The following is a 22,067-nucleotide window of genomic DNA, read 5'->3' on the forward strand; positions in this document are numbered from 1 at the left end:
TGGAAAGGTTCAAACGAGTTTCTCGCGTTGCCTTTCCTCTCTGACACTCTCCTGCCATGTATATGCACGTTGAACCATTCCCCGACGCGGCGTGCAAAACAGCCGCAGCAGTGGAAAGGGGAGACGTTTTCGCAACTCGCCAGTCTAGGATGGATGCTATGAGCGTCCCCTTTGGAACGGGGCGGTGGGTCTTCTGCACCGCCGCCTACAGTGACGTTACACGTCACGTGCGCGACAGCATTTATTTTTTCGTTTGCTTGACTTGCGACCAGTGTTTTCCGGGCGCGTGTTCGCGCGCAGGCTCGTTTGCTTTGGTCCACGTGCGACCTGTTTGTTTATTAACTTAGTTCAAATGGCATTGGCGTGTCTACGAGCGATACTGCTGATGTTCAGGCACCCGTTCTTACAAGGCACTTGCAGGACTTAAACATGACGATAGCGTCTGGTCTGGCTGCTTAAAATCGAACGACGGGCTGAAATAGCTAGAATGACCACTGGCTGCTGCCATCGCGCAATTGGCGGTTCGTTCGTCACGAAGAAAGTCGGGCGAATGCACTCATCGGTGAATGTGATTAGTACCGCTGACAAGGGGGCACTTTCCATCGCGGACTACCTCGATCCGGTTAGAACTAACTGTGCGCTGCATGCAACACAGTCATTCTCTATTGCATATTTGACTTGGACTGTCCTTATCCCAAACATGATTTAAACGTTTGATTCGGATTGACCTCAATTGATAATCAAAGTAGGGAAACCTGAAGGCCGTGAACGCTTGTGTTTTAGAGGCTGAATGTTCGCACTAGTTGCGGTTGACTCGCTGTGCCAGCTTGTGTGGATTGCTCGAATAATTTGGGCACAGTTAGCGTTAATGATACCGCGTAGAGCGGTGTAAACTTGTTCGCTTATCCCTTATAATTTTCGTGCTATAGAAACGAAGGAATTTCACACTGCTATCTAAACCAAATGCAGGCTTCTGTCTTGACGGGTAAATTGGCGACATAATTATTGAAGCAGCTTTTGTTTTTTAACGCTGCAGCTGGGTTAACTTTGGAAAATCAATAATTGGAACAGAGATCTGCCGCCTCTGCGTGAACGGTGAACCAATCGTTGAATGGCACATCGAGTACACGTTGCAACGGACAGAAAAATTAAATTTGAGCTCTACAGAGGATGCACTTAACCATGCCACAACAATATGAATACAGGCCGAAGCTGTTTAGCGGCCGCGCACAAGAGTAATAATAATAATAATAAAAAGAAAAGGCAGTGCGATCGTTCTACACGAAATGACTTCATGCAAGTGCCTTCTAGAAATAGGCGCCTCTTTTGTGTATCCCGGCGCGGTAATCAAAAGTTAGTGCTTCTCCTCATCTGATGGTTAGCACAAATACACAGGGACGAATAGCCGCGGGCATCGAGGCACCCTATGAAAGCGCTTTGAACAACGCCATTTAGGAGAACCTACACAAACAATGAACAGCAATAAATAAATAAATAAATAAATAAATAAATAAATAAACTGTCGCTCACGTGACGTGTGACGTCGCTGAAGGTGGCGTCTCAGAAGCCCCGCCCTAGAGGGGCGAGTTGTGAAAACAGCGCCTCCCAGGGGAAAAGTCGAAGGAAGAGGCAAAGAAAGCGTCGCTTTAAAAACTTCGCTTTAACCCCCCCCCCCTCCCCCTTCCTGCTTTTCATGTGGCTACGGAGTCGCGCCCGTCCCAACTGAACGTGTTGCAGATGTATGTGTGTGTGGGGGGGGGGGGGGGGGGGGAATCGTACCAAGAAAATTTTGCCGCTAGATAGATTTACATTTTTGTTTTCACAAATAACGGTGTACATAGGTGTTTAGACAGGTCTTTTATACAAAGTCTTCTTCGCCGTGTAATTTGAAGGGCATCCTTCGAGCTTTGACTGTTTATTACAAGCCAGTCTTTATTACGAAGCCAGACCGTCGGTCTCTGCCGCGTGCAGTTTACAACTAAATTCTGCTTGCCGCGCTCCGTTTTTCTCGCGCAGATGCCGCAGCGCTTCGCCGGGGGGCTGTGCCAGTTCATATTCCACCACCTCGAGCGGGCCACGTTCGGCAGGCGCCTGCGATGGGTGGACCGAGCGTCGGGCGTGTTCAAGCTGTACTGGAGACACGGCAACGGGTGGTCTGAATCTCCGGAGGACGACTTTGCCGTGTTCATGGTGGCTTCACCTCACCTGATCAACGCTCCCCTTTCTTATTTTGCCTTTTTTTGTCATTTTGCTCACATCTTGCAGTGCTCATAAGTACTCGCAGGCTTGGTGGCTAGTCGGCAGTGGACGTAAATTACATGATTAATGATTAAGCTGGCCTTCACAGCGCCTGAAATATGATACGGCGTCACAGGAGTTATTTTTCTCAAAGGGGCATTGAAACACTTGAAACACGGTAAGGGAAAATTTGTGTTTTCAGAGCGAGCCGTTTTAAAGAAACCGGTGGAAGCTGCGACATTGCAAAGAGTCGGCATGTGGATCTTGCTTGTCCACGCGGGAGCAAGAAGAGATAAACCAACTGCTTGCACTGTTGAAAAGAAATTATTTGGACTAACGCTGAAATGTAGGTTCACATGCGCTAAACATGTGCTGCAAGTTGAAAATAACAAGGAAAGCAGCATAACACAACGGGTATTGGAGTGTCCCGTTGTGCCCATTTTTGCCCAAAAGGAACAATGAGGGAGTGAAAGAACTTTATTTCGATCCAGAGAAGACGCAGTGCTCTAAATTACCACACATAGATACCGATATAATCGTGCTATATATTAGTGAGTGTTCCCCAGTACGTTCGATGACAACACAAAGAAAGTTGAAAAACTGTAGGACGAAGTCCCTAGTCATTCTTTTATGTGAAGGCTGCATATTTGAACATGAACGCGCAATATAGTGGCATGCATATGCCGGCGCATTAAACAAAACGACCAGCAAACGTATAGGAGAGGGGACAAAAGATTAGTGTGGGAAAAAAAAAATAAGAAGAGCGCACGATTGCATTTACGCGTTCGTCGTTTGGTATGAATACATCAAACGTCACATAAGGACACATTATAGATCGCTTGCCATTTCCTGCGGCTTTAGAAGCTCGCAGTTTTTATATTATTTTTTAAACTTCGCCCTATGCTACGTTAGCGCTATGACGTTACAGCAGGCTTTGTCGCCACCTCTGTCAAACCTCGAAAGGTTATGCATAAGCGCACCGTGGAAAGAATAGAGAAGCGATAGGCCAGATCTCTGCTATCAGCACCGCCTCAGCCGAGAGGAACCAAGGATTTTATAGGGGAATGAGGAAAGTAACCATAAAGACGTCTTGGATAAATAGAAAACCATATCGCACTGACTGAACCGTGTTACTCAGATTTCAAGAAAATGTGTTTCGAGGATATCCTCCTGACTCGGAGCTTCACTTCGTATATTCTCACCACTCGACTTCGTCTGTTTTCGCAAAACGCATTCTCTCACTATGTGCCTCGTTCGGGATCGCCTTACATCATTTATGCAGCGGTTGCCAACTCTCTGGTACGCCTCCACGAGGTTCAACCCAACGTCGATGTAGTTTCCACTCCACTTCAGGAACTTGCCGACATCCTCACTCCAAGTCTTACTCCGCATTGCCAAGAGTACGCTCTGTCTTTACACAGGTCATGCTGAAATGCAATCACGCCCAGCTTCCTTCACGCTAGGCAAGCTACCTTTATGTACCGCCTGGCGCGTGGCTGTCTGCCGATTAGCTACCAGCGCTTCACACTCATCCCGATTCGAGGGCTGTGCCCTTTCTGTGGTGGTCGCGAGGACACAGTCCATATATTTCGCAGTGTCTGCTTTTCACAGCTCTCCTCTAACGGATAGCTAGTCTGTTTGGCCTCCCAGTTGCTCCATTCCAAACTGTTCGCTTCTTGCACCCGTTGCCTAAGCAGGCGACCAACGAGTTCGCGCTTCTTCTTGTCGAGTGTTCATAACAAGTTTGGTTAGCACGCTGTGATGCAGTTTTCGGGGGAGGGCACCGGGTCTTCACAAAGTGCTTGCAAAAGCACGTAAGGAAGTCCGGTTCCATCTCACCCGGGAGCGGCATCACTTAGGCGGGAAGTCTCTCGAACTGCATGTGGGCTCGCCCTGCCGTGATGTTTGACGAGTCAGGTGGAAAGCTTTCCATTAAGGTATGATGCATGCGCCTAAGGTTGCTCGACTTGGCCGTGTGTGCCAGTCGATGCACGTGTCGTTGTAAGTCTGCTGAAAGAATGCAAAAGGTATAATTGCTTCGAGCAAGTTCATACAAACTAGGTCCTGAAGCACGTGAAATTAGCAACAGCTATGTCGCTGAAAAAGTAACTGTGACCTATAGAAACAGTTCATTATTTACTGTTCCAAGTTTTCTGCTGCTTGGTGTGCCGAGTTCTGTTACCCACATCCGTATGTATCATTGTGCTCAGGAATAGCTTAAAAAACAAATGCGTGCTACCCCCTCCCCTCGCCTTCCGTATTCACAGGTTGGCAGGTATGCCGAAGCAACCGAAAACTATGGAAGGCTTGACACGGGACAGCGCCGTTCAACTCATGAAAGATATCTCCGCCTGTGTTCTTGGTTGGGCTCGCACTTTATTATTTGTGAACTGGCGGAATGACCCCTACTAAGGCCGCGCGACCGTTGACTGTAGCTCCAGCAGCTGTTCTCATTGTTGTTGTTTCTGCCTTTCATACGGCTAATAATGCTTTGGAACGTATCCCACCCCACCCTGACTGACCGATCGACCGACCCACATGCTCGCCATGCTCACTATGCGACCCTGCGTTTATGACCAAGTAACTATGCTCGGACAGAAGAAGACGAACTGCAGACAACGGCGAGAAGGCCGTTTCCCATGTGACTGCTGCGGCAGTTACTCGAGGTTCATAACTTTCAGCACTGGCATCACCAGCTATGGGGAAGCACTAAAATTGACTCCAAAGGCAGGACTCTTGTCTCCTTTGCTGCCGACCATGATTTGTGCTGTGTGAATGACGGCAGCCCTACATTTCTGCGAGGCACGACCTATAGTAGCTGCTTGGACTTAACTTTGGTGTCACGGCGCTTTGCCTCGAGCGTCCAATGGTTTGCGGACATAGAAGCACATGGAAGCGACCATATTCCAATATACATAAAGATTAGAGGAGTTGAGCAACGCTTCTCTACTGTCTTGCGTACAGTTGATTGGTCAAAGTTTAAGAAGGATGTGGATGACACATGTCGGGAAGGCCTTTCACACACTATCGAAGAAGCAATCGCAGAGGCATTGAGAACATCCATCTGCTCGCTTGCAAGGTCAGCAAGGCGAACAGACTTGGACATGGAACTGGAGAGGTTGCGTGCGGCACGTCGACAGGCGGAGAGGAGGTATCGGCGCACGAAGTCCGTCTTGGATCTGAGGGCTTCACGATGCATACAAAAGAAAGTCCAGCGTCGCATGGATAAATCGGAAGATAAGCGATGGAAAACTTTCTGTCAGTCGCTTGATCCCAGAAAATCGCTCTCGCACATATTGAGAACGGTTAGGGGCATTCGCTCATCTCCGCATCAAAAGAAGCCCTTTGCTGCACTGGCCCTCTACCAACTCCGCTCGGAACTTCAAGTGGCTGAAGAGTTATGTGCACGGGTTGCTGGGTCCGTGGCAATTAATAATGACGCGGCATTAAATGACATCCTTGAGGCACGTGTACCAGAAATGAACGTGCTATTTTCACTCGAAAAGCTCGATGCTGCGTTGCCGACCTGCAGGAGTTCTTCGTCACCAGGACCTGATGGCATCACGTATGCTCCCCTATGCGACCTTGGACATGACGCACGAGATGAGCTACTCAACTACTACAATGAGTCTTGGCAGAACGGTGCCGTTCCTAAACAATGGAAATCGAGCCGCTTGATCCGCATTCTGAAACCTGGAAAGTCTCCACTTGAGATCTCATCATATCGTCCGATTGCGCTTTCGAGCTGCGTCGGCAAAGTGATGGAAAGAATGATTCTTGTTCGCTTGGAATGGTACCTAGAACGATTCAACATCTATCCGAACGCCATGACAGGCTTTCGTCGAGGTCGCTCGTCCATCGACAACGTCATTGACATCGTAACATGGGTCCAAAATAAAAAAAGTATCAAGCGCCTATCTGCAGCACCTTTTCTAGATATAAAAGGAGCATATGAAAACGTCTCCCATGAGGCCATACTGAACTCACTTGAGGCTGTTGGAGTTGGTGGCCGGATATATCAATGGATTCGGGACTATTTGACTGAGAGGCGCTTTTTCTTGCAGACCTAAGACGGCCCAACTTCAGACCATTACACCTGCCGTGGTGTGCCGCAGGGTGGAGTGTTGAGCCCTATTTTGTTCAACCTCGTCCTGGTAGGACTAAAGGAGTACCTACCACAGACAGTTCATGTCTCAATATACGCCGACGACATTTGCATCTGGCCCTCTGCGGTGACTCGCCCTCAGCTAAGAGCCAGGCTTCAGCGGGCGGCAACCATGACGGCGTCTTATCTCCGAGAACAAGGCCTCAATGTGTCTATTGAAAAGTGCGGATTACTTGGTTTTACGCGCAAACAAATGTCATTGTGTCCTGTTTCCATCAATGGTCAAGATGTATCCTATGTTACGACGCATCGCTTTCTGGGCGTCATCATTGACCGCAACCTCTCGTGGAGCCCTCACTGCGTCTATATGAAGAAGTTAGTCGCCATTGCTCAGCTCTTCAAATTTCTCTTCGGAAAAAACTGGAGTACATCAGTCCATTCTATGATGCAGCTGTACAGGGCATTATTTCTCGGACTCCTACGTTACAGTCTACCAGTGTTGTCAAATGCGTACAAGACGAACTTTCGCGCCTTGGAGAGCGTACAAGATCAAGCCCTACGCACGTGTTTAGGGCTGCCTCGGTGCACCTCAACAGCAGCAACAATTGCCATCGCGGGAGACCATATGATCCAGACACATGTAGCTGTCGACTTTCTCAGAGCGCACATTTGCCATCTGTCAAGGATCCCCGACCATCATTTGGCCTCCCTACCAGCCGAGAGACCTCAAGCGACCTTTTCACGAGTGATTAGCGGTCATCAAGAGTGCATACCGACATCTTTTACACCGGCGGTATAGCCTTCATCTCCCCTGTGGTGCCTGCGACAGCCTCAAGTGAATTTTGCTATTCCTGGAATTACAAAAAAGTCCAATCATCCAGCGCCGGCTCTGAAACAATTTACGCTCCTATTACTGCACCAGACGTATCATGACTGCATTAATACATATACCAATGGTTCGACCTCATCTACCAGCTCAGCTGCCGCGTTCGTCGTTCCAGCTAGGTAGGTTACAGTTAGATTCAAATTGTCCCACATGACTACATCTACGTCGGCAGAGCTTGCAGCTCTCTATGCCGCTATGACGTAAGTACATCACCGAACAGCCAACAGAGAAGTGGTTCGTATTTTGTGATTATAAGGCAGCTCTTCACAGTATAAAATCTGCGTTACATATCACAGAACTTAAGAGCAGATGATATCGAACATCAGGGAAGTGCACCACCAAGCTCTGGAAAGAGGACACCACATTATATTTCAATGGATTCTTGCTCACTGTGGCATCGTCGGCAACAACCTAGCTGACAAGGCTGCCCGGTGTACCCACGAAGATACCCAGACGCGTCCAGCACCTTTGGCCAAGTCAGACGCTGCCAGGGAACTTCGCCTACTTGCACGCAAGAAGTCACAAAATCTCTGGATTTCAAGTGCCTTCAATTGCAGATTACGCAAACTGGACCCCACGCTACGGCTACAACTACCATCTAGCCTTTCCCGCGGCGAAACAACCGTGCTGTGCCGCTTGTAGCTGGGAGTGGCGTTCACGAACGCATACTTCTACCGTATGGGAATGGCCAAGAGCCCGATGTGCGACTCCTGTGGGCGCGAGGAAACCATCGAGCACCTACTATGTACCTGCCCTCGCTACGATGTCCAACGCCTGTCTCTGCGGGCAACTTTACACCGACTGGACTCGAGACCGTTCACCGAGTCAAAGATACTCGGACCGTGGCCACGCCCGTCACTGGCTCGAAAAGCGATTCGTGCACTAGTGCAGTACTTGAAGTGCACCGGTTAAAGAGACCGTCTAAAGTGTCCTTGTGTATGGTGTCCCTCCTACACGTACTCAGTGCTTACTCTATCCCTTTCTTCCCCTTTCTTTCCCTTTCTATTCCCCTTTTTCCCACCCCCAGTGTAGGGTAGCAAACCGGATGCTTTTCTGGTTGACCTCCCTGCCTTTCCTATCCCTGTTTTCTCTCGCTTGGATAAACGTGCTCTCAGGCGTCAAGCTCTTAGTGTGCAGGCTGCTCACTATGCGACCCTACTTTGATGACCAAATAATTATGCACGAACAGTATAAGACACACCGTGGGGAACAGCGAGAAGACCACTCCCCATATAACTGCTGCAGGAGTTATGCCAAGTTCATAGCTATCAGCAATCGCAGGCGTCAAATTTCAGTGAATTTTTCTACACCTGCTTCGGAAACATTTCTGTTCAAGGTATTTTACCTACGGAACTTTACTCTCGCTCCGGGTGTGCCATGGCATGGTACATGTACATCCGATGCGCCTCACGTCTTGCTTGCGCGTTTGCTTTTGGCTGCGGGCAACGCAGAGCAAACCATATAATTGCGCGTGCGTTAAAATTAACCATCCTGGGCCATTTTCGTGTCGTAGAGGAAATGAGCTTGCGCGAACGAGCACGCGCGAACCCCATATGTCGTAGCGCTGGTACCATTTACTCGGCCACATTTCTAGCTTTGTAAAGCAAACGAATAATGCAACATGTCTTCCCAGATTGCATTAATTCAAGACAATTATATTCTAAACTCGTAAATGGTTTTTAATAAAGACAGATTTTAACATACCGCTAATTTCCTGACATGCCCAACATTGATCGCTTCTCGTGGATTTTTATCACCCCCGAGGGAAAATATTTTTGCCCTAAATTTAAGCGCATGTCACGGCAACAGGCTGACAAAATGTGCTCCCTTCAGACGGGGAGAAAGAAAATCTGGACTTTAGTCGGTATTCGCAATGCTCAGTTTTTAGTGTTTTTCTCGCGTCATATCATAGCGGTGATCAATGCTAACCCGAAGATTTTGCAAAATCCGAGTAATGCGCTTCTTCATATTTTTCGTGAAGACAAATTTGTTGCATCCAAAACTGAGATTGATTTCATTGTCCTTGGCACTCAATCATCAAAATGTAACCATTTTCATCAAAATTTAAAAAAAAATGATCACCGGACCCAACTAAGATGTTCCCTCCGAGCTTCTCCAAGCAATTGTTTATATGAGTCGCGGTGAACGCACTGCAGTAGGCGACCGCCCCATGAAGGTTCGGAAGTGCCGATCCGGTTTGCCTTTTTCGTTATCATATATAAGCTCCCTGATTTTCGCTTACTGAATAAAACGGTGCGTGTTGGAAATGTGACCCATTCTTTGGGTCATACTGGGTGCTTTGCGGTATAGGTAGGTTCCTGTCTCGCCTCATTTTGGGCCTCTTCAGTAAAAATAAACTTCAAGTGCCCAGTGGTGAGATTGCACCTCTGACTCCCGCGAACCCACCAGCGCGAAGCTCTAACCGTTAGACCACGATTTTTCTTTATTTTTTTCTTTATTGCCGGTCCTCGACATACTGCACATCCAAGCACTCATATAAGAGGCGCATGCACAAATAATGTTATCAAATGAATGACAATATGTACATTATGTGCGTCCGCCGCACTAGCGTGCCGCTGTAATTTAAAATTCCTTTAGTACAGTGAGAGATTCAACCCTTTTTAGCAACTCGGGAAAACACTGTTGTTCTTTGAGTAAACTCGATAAACCGTCCCATACATTCCCGAAAGTGCATGCGCGCTAGTCGCGCATCCGGGTCACAATGGTACAGCCCGCCATTCTTGAGCTCCATAAGCAGTGGCGTCCCGCAAGTATGATGAAACCAGATAGGGAAACCCATGATCATTATTTATTGCCAAATACCTGATGTCATGTGCATCTATTGGAAGTTCTTTTTTTAGATTATGGGAAAGACTTCTCCGTAATAGACACACTTCCAACAGTGAATACAAACGTGGTCAATATCCCGATCCCGTTTTTTTTTTTTTTGCATATAAGACAGTGAGCGCCCCAAGGTGCACGCTTTGTCTTTCATGCCAACTATAGCTCTATCAGACGACGAGCATTTGTGTCACGTAAAATAGCACGATCGAGAGCACGTGCGCGCGCGCCAGTTTCCATTCGACCACGGACGCTGTCTGTGTCCGTGGACCACGGTGACCACGAAATGCAGAACTAACTGAAGAAAATTCGTCACGAATTATCCAGGAACTGGTACCCCAAGAAGTTTATTAACAAAATGGAAGCTCGTGCCCTCCATCCAAAGCCGTCTCACGGCAAGTCGTTCGCGAAACGCGCTGGCGTCCCATATGTGCCTGGCGTCAGCGAAGCTCTTAGCCGCGTATGCTCAAGATACGATCTAACTAAGAAATCAGCTTGTTAACGTAAAGGATCGGCTTGAAAGCAAGAATTACCCCGGTGTCATCTACAAGGTACCATGCGCAGACTGCAGCTGTAGCTACATCGGCGAAACCGGCAAATTCACGAGAAGGTTAAAAGAGCACCAAAGGGACGTCCCCAACAAGATAAAAAAACCTCGAACGCCTTTGCCAAACACGCCGATAAACGCAGTCACCGCATCGATTGGGAAAACGCTGCTGTAATAGCTAAGGAAAAGAATCCGATGACGCGAACTCTTCTTAGAATCTTTATTTTCTCAAACTACGGACAACAGTATCAACAAGACTGATGGAAATCTGCCTGCCAACTACAGCCGTTCTCTAAGTCACATTTTGGCATAAAAACGATTTGCGGCTCTTGCCCGCTTTTAGTGTGATCAAGGAACCCGTAGGGGTCCCGAAACGTCACTGTTTCACTTTGACATTGTCAGTGACCGCAATTTCTTCATCATCATGTTACCTGACCAGGCGACCTTTCGTCGAACTCTTGACTATATACACTGTCTGTCCCGTTTTTCATGAGCCGGAGCGTGCCAGTTTCTCCCATTCTGGCTTTGTGGCAGCTAGCGCCTCGAGATGCTTTTGCACAGCCTTTGTAATCGGCCCACATTTACCAGTCCTTTCCTCGTAGCAGACAATGCTGCAAAGATGCCGCTACCGCTTTGGGTATAGCCCCAGGTCGTACCGGAACAGGTTGTAACGTTTCTTCGCAACATCGATTCCCGGAGTGCGTGGGATCTGCATAATATTTGTTTTGTTTTTCGCAGGCCTGGCACCAGCACAAAGTTCGGGCGAGAACGTGCAACATTATTCAGGCGAAGCAGCGTTTCCGGGCTGCCATGAACAAGATGAGTCTGACCATTCTGCAGCGTTGGGGAAGGTGGTCGCCCAAGAAAAACTTCCAGTTCAGAAAATTTCCTAAGGAAGACCTTGGTACGGCGCGCAAGTCTAGTTTTGTCAATAGGGGAGTGTCTAGCGTCGTGATCGTGTTGTACAAAGCCGTGCACGCCAAAAATGGGGAAATTATATTGTCACGTTGCAGCAGCAAAAACCGTGAATCACGAAAGTAACTCTTTAATAGGCGAACCTGTGCCCACAAACGCAAATGAAAGTACAACGATAGCGGCGAGCACAGTCGGCGATCGTCGAAATCTGGGAGAGTATTCTGTAAGTGTCCACCTAGTGGACATGTACATTTTGTCTGCTGCTGCAGCTCTGATTGGCTGGGCTAGGGTACGCGTGAAAAGGAGACAGGCGTCTCCAGCCAATCGGCACTTCAGCAGACGAAATGGACAGGTCCATTAGGTGAACACTTACGGCCTCAGGTGACCGCTACTCAGGTGTCCTCGTGCACGCAAAATCGTGTGCTGCGCGAAACGAGACAAACGCAATAGATCGCGCATGCGACCGTCAGCGGAAGTTTGTATCGTTTCGCGCAGCGCACGATTTGGACCAGCTGGGGTTCTTTAACGTGCACCTAAACCTAAGTAGACTGGTGTTTTCACATTTCGCCCCCGTCAAAACACGTCCGCCGTGGCCGGGATTCGATCCTGCGACGTCGTGGGTGCTGGAACACGGTAGAAAATGACATAGTTTCGTTGTCTGCGCGCGCTATTCAATCAATCAATCAATACGGGGTCCCTCTTGGCGTGCGTCGCGTACGTGTAACTAAAAGCGTTTCAGATGACGTGCACGTAAGGTACGTAGGCTTTTCACGTTTGCGTACCTGAAGCCTCTACGTACGCATAACTAAAACTAGACGCCATCTGAAACGCTTCTAGCTACACGTACGCGAGGCACGCCAAGAGGGACCCCGTAGTCCCATCTATCGGGAAATGTGAACACGGCGGTAGCCAATTCAATCCTGTCGCCGTGTTTCGATACGAGCCGTCTGCGCGCGCGCGGACAGCTATCGCTTGTTCGTGATCTTGCGGAACTCCCGCGCGAAGCTGTCTACGTGCGCAAGAAACGCACGCAAAGAATTGAATCTCACGTACGTCCGTGAGACGCGCGCGCGCCCGCTACGTTCTACGCATGCGCACTGCTCACACGTAGACGCTCTACGTACGCAAAGCCTCTACGTACGTGTAAAAAAAAAAGCCCTGACTTGAAACGCACTCCTACGTTCCGCAAAGCACTTGCGTGCTGCGTACGTATCGTCATGACGGAGTACTAAAACTGTCTAATATGACATATGTACGCGTACGTAGAACGGGAGACACATTAAAAAACACGGGCTACAGCACCAACAGCTCCCTCATCGGTGTCTCCACGTGTAGATATAATAGCTCTGCCTCTAATGACTAATGACTCTGTCTGATAAAAAGTTCCTGTATGTATGTGATCCGCCTTAGTTTGTAATCTTAGTACGAGCCCCAATCTATTCTTTTCGCCCTACATAAACGGTTGTTTCCACTCAAGGATCTTGCGAGGGGCGTTTTCGGACACGTACTTTATCTTATTTTGAAACATAGTGAAGGCGCACTCTCGTGGAGCTACCGAACAGAATATGCTGCACTGGCATTGTAACCATGGTCTACGGCATGGTTTCCGAGTCCAGATATTAATACTGTGAGGTTGTAACGAGCACGTTTAGAATACCTTGATCCGTTTCATTCTTGTTTGCCTGACGAGCAGCTCAAAGGACGATACTCATTGCACGCTGATGTGTCCATTTTTGACACCTAGACCTAGTGTCCGTTTTCTGCACGATATATAATAGGGCTATAGTCGGATACAACTCAAGTCTGCACTGAAGCCCCGCCCACGCCGTCATAACCGCCAGCCACTGTTCCTCCGCGAGGCTGCAAATAGGTCGTACTTAAAGCTTTCTCTATTATCTAAATAAGGCGGCAACCACAAAAATAAAATTATAAGCGCGTAATTTTATACGATTTCAGTCGTCTAAACATAGGAACGGTGAAAGCCTAATTCTCTATTGAAATGAAATAAAATGCTTGCTTCGCTGCTACTATTTACTGGCAAGTTTCACTTCAGTTGGCATTGAAGTTCCATGAGTAAAGCGGGCTCACTACTGAAATGAATTGTACCGCGGACTTTGAAGAGCGAAATTCTCAAACTCGATACCCTTTGTCCATGTCTGTTGCACACCTCATCGCTTCCGCCGATGAAAAGAATCTACAAGAACAGCACACGCTCCAGACGTATCAAGTACGATGCCATTTTGAAAACGTCGCATGACGACGACTTTGTTTGCTTCTGTGATTGGCTAGCGGAGTAACCCAGCCGTGCTGTCCGTGTGGCTTGGTTGCCAACTGCTGTTTTTTAATATGTGTCCTACTATAGTTGGTTGTTCATTACTGAGGAATATAGAGCTGGAATGACGAAACACGAGGAACGAAAACCGCCACAGATGAGTGGTCGCTCACAACTGAAATCACGCACACAAAACAGCACACATATTATGCGACGTAAAAAAATAATAAAAAGAAACAAGCAGCAAAGGTGCGTGTATAAGCAAATGACCAAATGTAATTAACTGTTTATCGTGGTTTGATGATTACAGCAGTTACGATCTGTATTATACTGATAAACCTATTTAATTCCACGCTCCTTCTTTATTTATCGATTACGACAAAGCTCATCCTACATGAACTCAATGTGATCGTGGCCGGGCGGACAAAGACACGTATCATGCCTTCTTGACTGCCCTCATCACAATACGCGCAAAAAATGGACTGATATGAGCACTAATGGCACTAGATCGAAGGCCTTTGAGTGTTGTGGGGATGCGCGACTCTCACGCGTCCCCTGATATGGTGTTTCCCGCATAGCTCCCGTCTCCTGTAAACCCGGCTTCGCCGCGTGGCTCGATGCCAGCGGCAGTCAGTGTGCTTGAAGCGCATTGTGAGAGATGGCGCGAGTGTTGCTCTGCTAATAAAGCCCTTTAAACTTCGTGAAGTAGCGCCGCTTTGAAGAATGCCGCCTCCTCCTCGCGCGCTCAGGCCGTGGCCGACGGCGCGTCGCTATTGGCCTAATAGCACCACGTGGGCCGTCGCGCCGTGCTTCACCGCCATTTTTGCTCGAGAAGCGTCAACGGAGTGGCCAGGAGCGCATGTTGGCGCAGTTGCTACGCTCGAGCGGTGTAGGCGGCGCCACGGTCGAGGAGGGAGCGTGAAAGAGAGGAGAAACGAGGAGGAGTGAAGGCGGAGGAGGAGAGTGTCGCTACTTTGCGAAGTTTAAGGGTGGATGGATGTTATGAGCGTCCCCTTTGGAACGGGGCGGTGGGTTGCGTCACCAAGCTCTTGCTATTATACTGCCTAATGTCCTACCTAGGTTAAACAATAAAAAAGAACACTATGAACTCCCACAACCAAATTTTCTGATCCCCTATTGCGAACTGTGCTTTTGTACGTCTCTGTTTTTTTTTTTTGTCGTTTCCCTACTTTTCTTCCCCCAGTCCTCCAATCGCCTCTTACTAATGCCTATTGCAGACATGTTTACTTTTCCACTGCTCTCGCTGAACCCAAGGGCTTCAAGGAGGCCAGTGGTGCCAAAATCGACCGCTGGGTAGACGTCTTCGCATTCTAATAAAGCATACTCCATAGTTTCCATAGCTTTACCGCAGCAAGCAATGCTTCTTCTTCCTTCTGATATCTCGCTTTATGGGTGCGTGCTCTAAGGCATCCAGATCTCGCTTCGAAAAGTAATGAGCTTCCCTTTGAGTTATCATAAATTGTTTCTTTCCTGATTTCGTTTTTCATCCTAAGTAGTTACTCATGGCAGGTTTCTTTTCCATTGCCGCCACCCATGAGATTATTTGAGCCTCTCTGACTTTCCGCTTGACATTCTTTGTTGCTGTGTTGCCCACCCTACAGGCCGCCCACTTGGTAGTGAGCTTCCTAGTTCTTTTCCTCCACTGTGAATCAATGTTTTTCCTGTACAGATACCCCAACACTCTGCCAGCCCATTTACTTTCTTCCATATTCCTCAGTCGTTCTTCGTACTCAATTTTACTGCAAGCTCCCCTCACTTCAAAACTAGTCCAGACCATATCAACCTGCACAGCTTCATTTGTAGTCTTCCCGTGAGCGCCCAATGCGAGGCGACCCACTGACCTTTGGTTCCCATCGAGTCCTGATTGTACCCCTGATTTAAAGCAAACAACCGCATTCCCAAAAGTAAGTCCTGGAACCATTACACCTTTCCACAAACCTCGGAGCACCTCGTACCCATTGTATCCCCACAGTGCTCTGTGCTTCATTATGGCTGCATTTCTCTTCCCCTTCACTGTTATTGTTTTTTTCCTGTGTTTCCATATGTCTGTTGCCTTCGTTTATCCATATACCAATGTATTTATATTCTGTTACCCGAGGTATTTCCTGGCTCTGTATCGCCACTCTATGTTCACTGTTTTCATTGAATACCATAACACCTGAGTTTCTAACACTCAATTTCAAACCTACATTGTTGCCTTCCTGTCCACAGATATTAGCCAGACGTTGCAAATCACTTTGCTTGTTAGTTAGCAACACAATGTCGTCCGCATAAAATAAACCTGGAAGCTGCTGCTCTACTACTGTACCCGTCTGTTTGTATGAGAGATAAAACCCGATATTACTTCCTTCTAGCGCGCTCTCCACCCTCACCATGTACATCATAAACAGCAGTGGGGATAAAGGGCACCCCTGCCTCAGTCTCTTGTTGCTATGAACTTTCTCCTCGCTCCTCATGCCGTGCTATTCAACGCAAACGGTATTTTCTAGGTAAATCTCTCTCAAAAGCTGTAGACAATCGTCACCTAAGCCTTCCCCTTCCAGAGTATCCCTCAAAATGTTGCGGTCTACGTTGTCATAGGCTAAGGGCACCGGCTGCTCTTTCACACCGACGGCTCTGTGTCGAGTGATGGATCCGGTGCTGCTGCGTGCACTGCGCCGGACATTTCCGCTACGCGTTTGCTTCGTCTTCGACGGTAGCCGAGCTCGCTGCGATCGACCTTGCGGCTGACCTACTTCTTCAGCAGAGCGGTGTCATTTCCGCTGCGATCTTATCTGACTCGCGCGTGCATGCTGTGCATGCTTGCGAAGGACTATGTCGGTCTTCCGCTTGTACAGCGGGTCGGTGCAAAACTCCGCCATCTCGTCGGGCGGGGCTGCGACTTGGCCTTGCAGTAGGTCGCGGCGCACATCGGCTTAACGGGAAACGAGGCGGCCGACGCGCTCGCTTCGCTCCGATCGCTCCCCCATCGCCACTTCCGTCACCCCTTTCGACGTGGCCAACATGACGATCCTGCGCACGCTCCGCGCGCAGCACCGGGACCCGCGCGTTGCGACATGTACGCCCCCTCGCCTCCTCCCCCGTGCCGGACTCTCCCGCGAGGACCGTTCGTTCCTCCTTCGCCTGCGTGTCGGCTGCTACATGAGAGAAGTGGTTCTTGAAGGGATAAGGAAAGGTTGACGCTGTTTTCTGCAGCCCTTGTGGGAGCACGGCTCAGCGTCAACAGCGGTGGGGGGATAGTGGGAGCAAAGGAGATAGGAGAGTAGAGGGTTAAAGTGTCGCCATGGCAGCGGCTGAGCAGTCCGGCAGGAAGGGCCCAGTGGGTCCGGTAGGAGTGGTGATCTGGTGAAAGGCCAGGGGGTGGTGATCCAGCAGGAGCCAGATGATTGGGACAGGTCGAGTAGCCTAGAGTGGTTTGGATAGCTACATGACGGCCGCCAGACTACATAGACTGCAGGGAAAGGGCAGCCCCGTGTGCAGCAACTGTGCCGATGTCGAGACGCTCGGGCACCTCCTACTTCACTGTCCTGCTTTCAGTGTGGAGCGCACGGACTTGTGTTCTTCGTATCGGCGTTTGGGACTGCCTTACGACACGACCAACGCGCTGCTTTTTCCTGTTGTCCACTCGTCTATCGTCAAGAGTGCGCTTGCGGCACTACTTGACTTTTGCAGTGCGACACAACTAAGAGCGCGGCTCTGAGCTCCGCATTCGCTTATGTTTTTTTTTTTGCCGCCTCCTCCTTTCCTCTCTCATCTTTTTCTCCCCACACCCCTTTCCCCGTGCAGTGCTGTTGAGGTGTCCTCCTGAGAGAGGCAGTTACGGCACTGCACTTATCTCTTCCATTCTCTCTAAAATCACTTCACACACACATAGGTTACGTTGTCATAGGCTACAACGGTCTAAGTTGTCATATGGGCTTTATCTGCTAACGCCACCTAACGGTGGGGTTACTTGGGCGCAAAAAGGAGAAGACTCTTCACGGAGGAAGGAAACTCAGGAGAGGCCCTGACATCATGTACGCCCCCTATAACACCTGAGTTGCGAAGACCGTCTTTGCGAAGCTAAAGTGAAGTCGGAAGTTGGAGTTGCTCATGGCGTTGCTCCGTCTATCGGGCCAGCTCTCCTCTCTTGTTTACATTTCTCGCGAAACCACGCCGCGCTGCGCGCAACCGTGCTGCTCGGACCCGCGCGCTCCGCAGCAATACTAAACAATCGTTAGCACGTCAGCATGATTCCGCCAAAAAGGGCAAAATTTCCCGCGGATATTCCTTCGTCCGTTGCCATTGCCATGGCGCGGTACATTGCGTACAGCGTTGCATGCGCGTTCATTTCACGAACTTTAGTTCCTCCTGTCCCACCTTGCCACAGCAACATCCGGGAGTGCACGGTCCAGATAACGCAGCGCAATAAAACACGAAAACCAACGCAAACCTGCCCGGACGGCGCCTTTGCCACGGTACGAAACCTACAGAGCAACACGTGTGAGCGCACAAAACCAAAACAAAGCCGCCATTGTGGCCCGAAAGACGTGGCCGCTACACGCTAAAGAAATGAAAAATCAGCAAAAAGAGGAGAACCTAGTACGTCACTTCCTCCACACTTTTCTCCTAGCGCGCGGAGAGGGTAGGGCCTCTCCTCAGTTTCCTTCCTCCATGAGGCTCTTCTTTTTGGCTCGGGGTAGGAAAGCGGCGCGGACGTTCCGCGCATGCGCCGATCCATGCTTCTGCGAGACCGTGTCGCGAGGCCTCGTTCGAACGCGCCACCGTTCGCGCCACCGCGTACGCGCGAACGACCAGGCGTTGGTGTCCCAGCATGGGGCGAATATATTCGCTCGCTATCCGGTCGCGGTGAGTCGGACTTCCGCGATTTGTCGCGCGCCTATCGGCATGTTTTGTCGATAGCAACTCGGCTACCAGGCATTAGTCTATGAAAGGTGCAATAAATGCCCGTGTGATTGTTTGCACTACTGTGTTGTCGTTCCTTTGTCCCAAGAGCACGGGTGAGAACCCCACAGTGTCGATCACTTATTTGACCCGCAATTTCAAAATTATGGTATTTTACATGCCAAAACCACGATCTGATTATGAGGCACGCCGTCTTGGGGGACTCCAGAAGTTTGGACCACCTGAGGCTCTTTAACGCGCACCTAAATCTAAGTAAACGATGCTTTCGCATTTCGACCCCATCGAAATGCGGCCGCCGTGGCCGGGATTCAATCCCGCGACCTCGTGCTTAGCCGCCGAACACCATAGCCAGGGCCCGTAATCAAAAAGTATCGTGTAACTAAGCGCATTGATCGCTTTCCGAAAATGTCTAGAGGAAAATGGCATCGTTGGGCGGCACACCATACACATGTCCACTATACGCTCATCTTCGACAAAAGTATACAAATACACAAGTCTTTTGTCTATATCAGTGATTATTATTATTATCACTTCTACCGTTGCTTTGCATGTGTATAAGCGTAGGAGCATATTGTCATGCGTACAGTCGAGCGATTCTTTTAACAGTGCGCCGCGAGCGTCGACTAGCCTAAAGCCGACTAGCCGGCCGGTCAGCGCCTCCTAACAGTGTGAAGTGACGAGATCAGCAAGAGTAGCGCATGCGCACCAAGTTCACTGGAAGCGCAAGTTTCGTCTGCTAGGCTCTTTCCACCAGCAAGGCACAGCCCCTGGCACGATTAACTCGGTGCAAGCTCCCCAGCTTATCGGAGATAGCGGCTTCCAGTGAACTTGGTGCGCATGCGCTCCTAGGTAGAAAGGTAAAAGCGCTTCTCTGACAGGCTCGAGAAGTCCACAGTGACCTTTAATGAAGAACGCGCCTGCAAGGTCAGGGACTGAGCCTTTACCCTGTACAGTAACGCGGTACTACCTGTAGTTTTCTGCTGTGCACGCCAAAATATTTGTCGCACAGTTGTGCTCAAAGAACATATCAATGTACCATGAGGCAGCGCAGGTGGGCGCACCGCGATCAGCTGTGCGGGTGGAGGAAGTGAAGGTAACGGTAAAAAGGTAACGCTACGCTGTAATGTTATCTTGCTTCGCTACTTTAACGTCGACAATTTTCTTTCGTTGATCTAACTAAACTGTTGAGGTGCACATTTTATACTGTGCACAGTCTAAGGCTGTACATCAAGTAGCACCATATCTGGACGTAAAGTTTCGAATGTCATGTGCAGTGACATGTGCAATGACATGTGCATAAGTCAACCGGTGTTTCGAATTCACGGTCCAGCTTTTATGCAGTCTTCGGTGTTTGGCAATGAAAAAAAAAAGCGCACTGCACTAACACTTTCACGGAACTATGGCATACAATCGTGAACTCGTTATTTTTACTTTGTGTTTGTTTGCCCCTGATTATTACCCTAATTCTAAGGATGCCTACAAAGTATATTTGCATGCTTCGTGCTGGCGATCCAGCAGTCACCGTCTCTTCTGTTACCTATGTTTCCCTGTCGCAGATTACCTCCTCAAGCAGAGTCACCTGGGCCAAAATGTCCCGGGCTCGCGGGCTTCAGTCGCGCCCTTGGACAAGGACAACGACGCGGATCGCGATGCCGAATGGTCGCCGTCCGAGCTGCCGAAATCGCAGCTGCCACGCAAGCTGCTCGCAGCGTCATCATACATGCCTCCTGTTTATTCGGACTCCTTGTCGATCGATCACAGCACAAGGCCAGTGCCGTCGGAAGAGCGAGAAATATCTCCTTCAGACGCGGTACTCATGGACGAGTTTTCCGTTATGCTCGAGGACGAGCCTGCACTTGCGGACGACCGTGCCACCTCTGTTCAGGTGAAAGAAAGCCAGATGATCTTCGATTATCTTTCCTCTGCCTCTGAGGCGAACTTTGTAGATTCGGAGAGCTCAACGCTGGACTCAGCGTCTGGACGGGAAGGGAGCGTTGCATTCGGGAATGCTGAAAAAGCATCCGATTCTAAGGCAGAGTCCGTGTTGTCGCCCCATGATCCCCCTGTCTGCGACATCCTGCTGCGCGGCGACGTCAGCTGGTATGTGCCGCCTGGCGTGGACGTTGGCTTCTTGGAGTACGAAATTCCGCTGTGCGATTGGCGCCTGGAGAACGGTTTTTCGCTGTGCCCGCAAATAATTTTTAATGAAAGTCACACCGCTGGCAGTGATCATGCGTCTCAAGGTTGGCAAGCCTTCGATGTTCATACGAATCGGGCCCTTTCGGGAACGAATGCAGACGGGGGCATCCAGAAGGCCCAGTCGTTTCGCCTTGAGAGCGCCGAACCTGTTGAAATGAAGCCCTCTTGGATTCCGGATTTGGAGTTTCTCGACGCTGACAATTAGAATTTTTTTTTTACGTAAAGCGAGTGTTCGGTTAATTTCCGATGGCTAAAAGCTCAAACAACTGCAATACTTAGTTGTGATATTTTATTCGCTTCCACAGTAAAAAGAAGTCGTGGAAACAGCTCGCATGAAGGTAGATGCAATGATTTGCACAGTGGGTTACCTGTTCACTTTGTTTTTTCGCAATTTATGGTTACGACGCAGAGCAATGCACATTTTTATATGTTGTCGCTTATAAAACTGTCGTTGTATAGAAGGGTGGAGGAGGGGGGGAGGGGGCGAGAAACATAAAACCAAAGCGCGGAATCCATAAAACATGGTTGCCTCTGGGACAGAGGTTAAATTAGGCAAGTGACCTTCTTGTTAAGTAAACGATGTGTTATATCGTCACGTGCCTTTGCAGAAGTTGCGACGGCATATGTTGTTCCTTTGTTTTCACTCTATAGTGAGCAGTGTAGTGACGTATGCTATAGAGGAAGTTTAGGTTATCAATTGAACTATTAATTTCTTTTTGCTTTTTCGGCTGCAAAAATTATGCACCACATGTAATGTCGTTAATACACCGAAATTTGCGGTGTGGAATTTTATTGAAATAAAGCGAAAGTTCTGCTTTATACTTTATTCACATAGTTGAATCGAAGCGATGTACAAGAAGGACGCAGGGTAAGTAACTGCTTCGACTCCGAGCTCAGTCAGCCTGTGATGTGAATAAAGCGCATGCTCAATGATTGATCAAAAGGTTGCGGCAGATGGGGAGCTCACATGAATCGCACGTGTATACGTTCAACGCTATGCACAAGTTCACGACCAACTGTTTTATGGAGTACGACAGAGGAAAAGAGCGAGTGATCAGAGAGCATATCCTGACGACAGCGTCCGAGTGCAAGGTGATAAGGTAAGCTGAAAGCTTGCCGTCACGTTGCACCTGCAATG

General features: G+C 49.1%; 1 protein-coding gene across 1 annotated transcript; it reads left to right on the forward strand.

Moving 5' to 3' along the window:
* The first annotated feature begins 487 nt into the window (after positions 1–487).
* LOC135896062 (uncharacterized) lies at positions 488–21,748 on the forward strand. The gene is made up of 4 exons (XM_070537218.1): positions 488–622; positions 2,017–2,190; positions 11,356–11,521; positions 20,287–21,748. Exons 1-4 carry the CDS (start codon positions 488–490, stop codon positions 21,132–21,134), a joined length of 1,323 nt encoding a protein of 440 aa, XP_070393319.1. The 3' UTR covers positions 21,135–21,748.
* Positions 21,749–22,067: the final 319 nt, after the last annotated feature.

Source organism: Dermacentor albipictus, chromosome 1, assembly GCF_038994185.2.
Source record: "Dermacentor albipictus isolate Rhodes 1998 colony chromosome 1, USDA_Dalb.pri_finalv2, whole genome shotgun sequence".
NCBI lineage: Eukaryota > Metazoa > Arthropoda > Arachnida > Ixodida > Ixodidae > Dermacentor > Dermacentor albipictus.

What these genes read in the sequence shown, in the direction of transcription:
- LOC135896062 (XM_070537218.1), top strand. Translation starts at nt 488, where the DNA reads ATGACCACTGGCTGCTGCCATCGCGCAATTGGCGGTTCGTTCGTCACG. An exon ending in TCGCGGACTACCTCGATCCG is followed by an intron (nt 623 to 2,016) that starts GTTAGAACTAAC and finishes TTTCTCGCGCAG; the next exon opens with ATGCCGCAGCGCTTCGCCGG. An exon ending in ATTTCCTAAGGAAGACCTTG is followed by an intron (nt 11,522 to 20,286) that starts GTACGGCGCGCA and finishes TCCCTGTCGCAG; the next exon opens with ATTACCTCCTCAAGCAGAGT.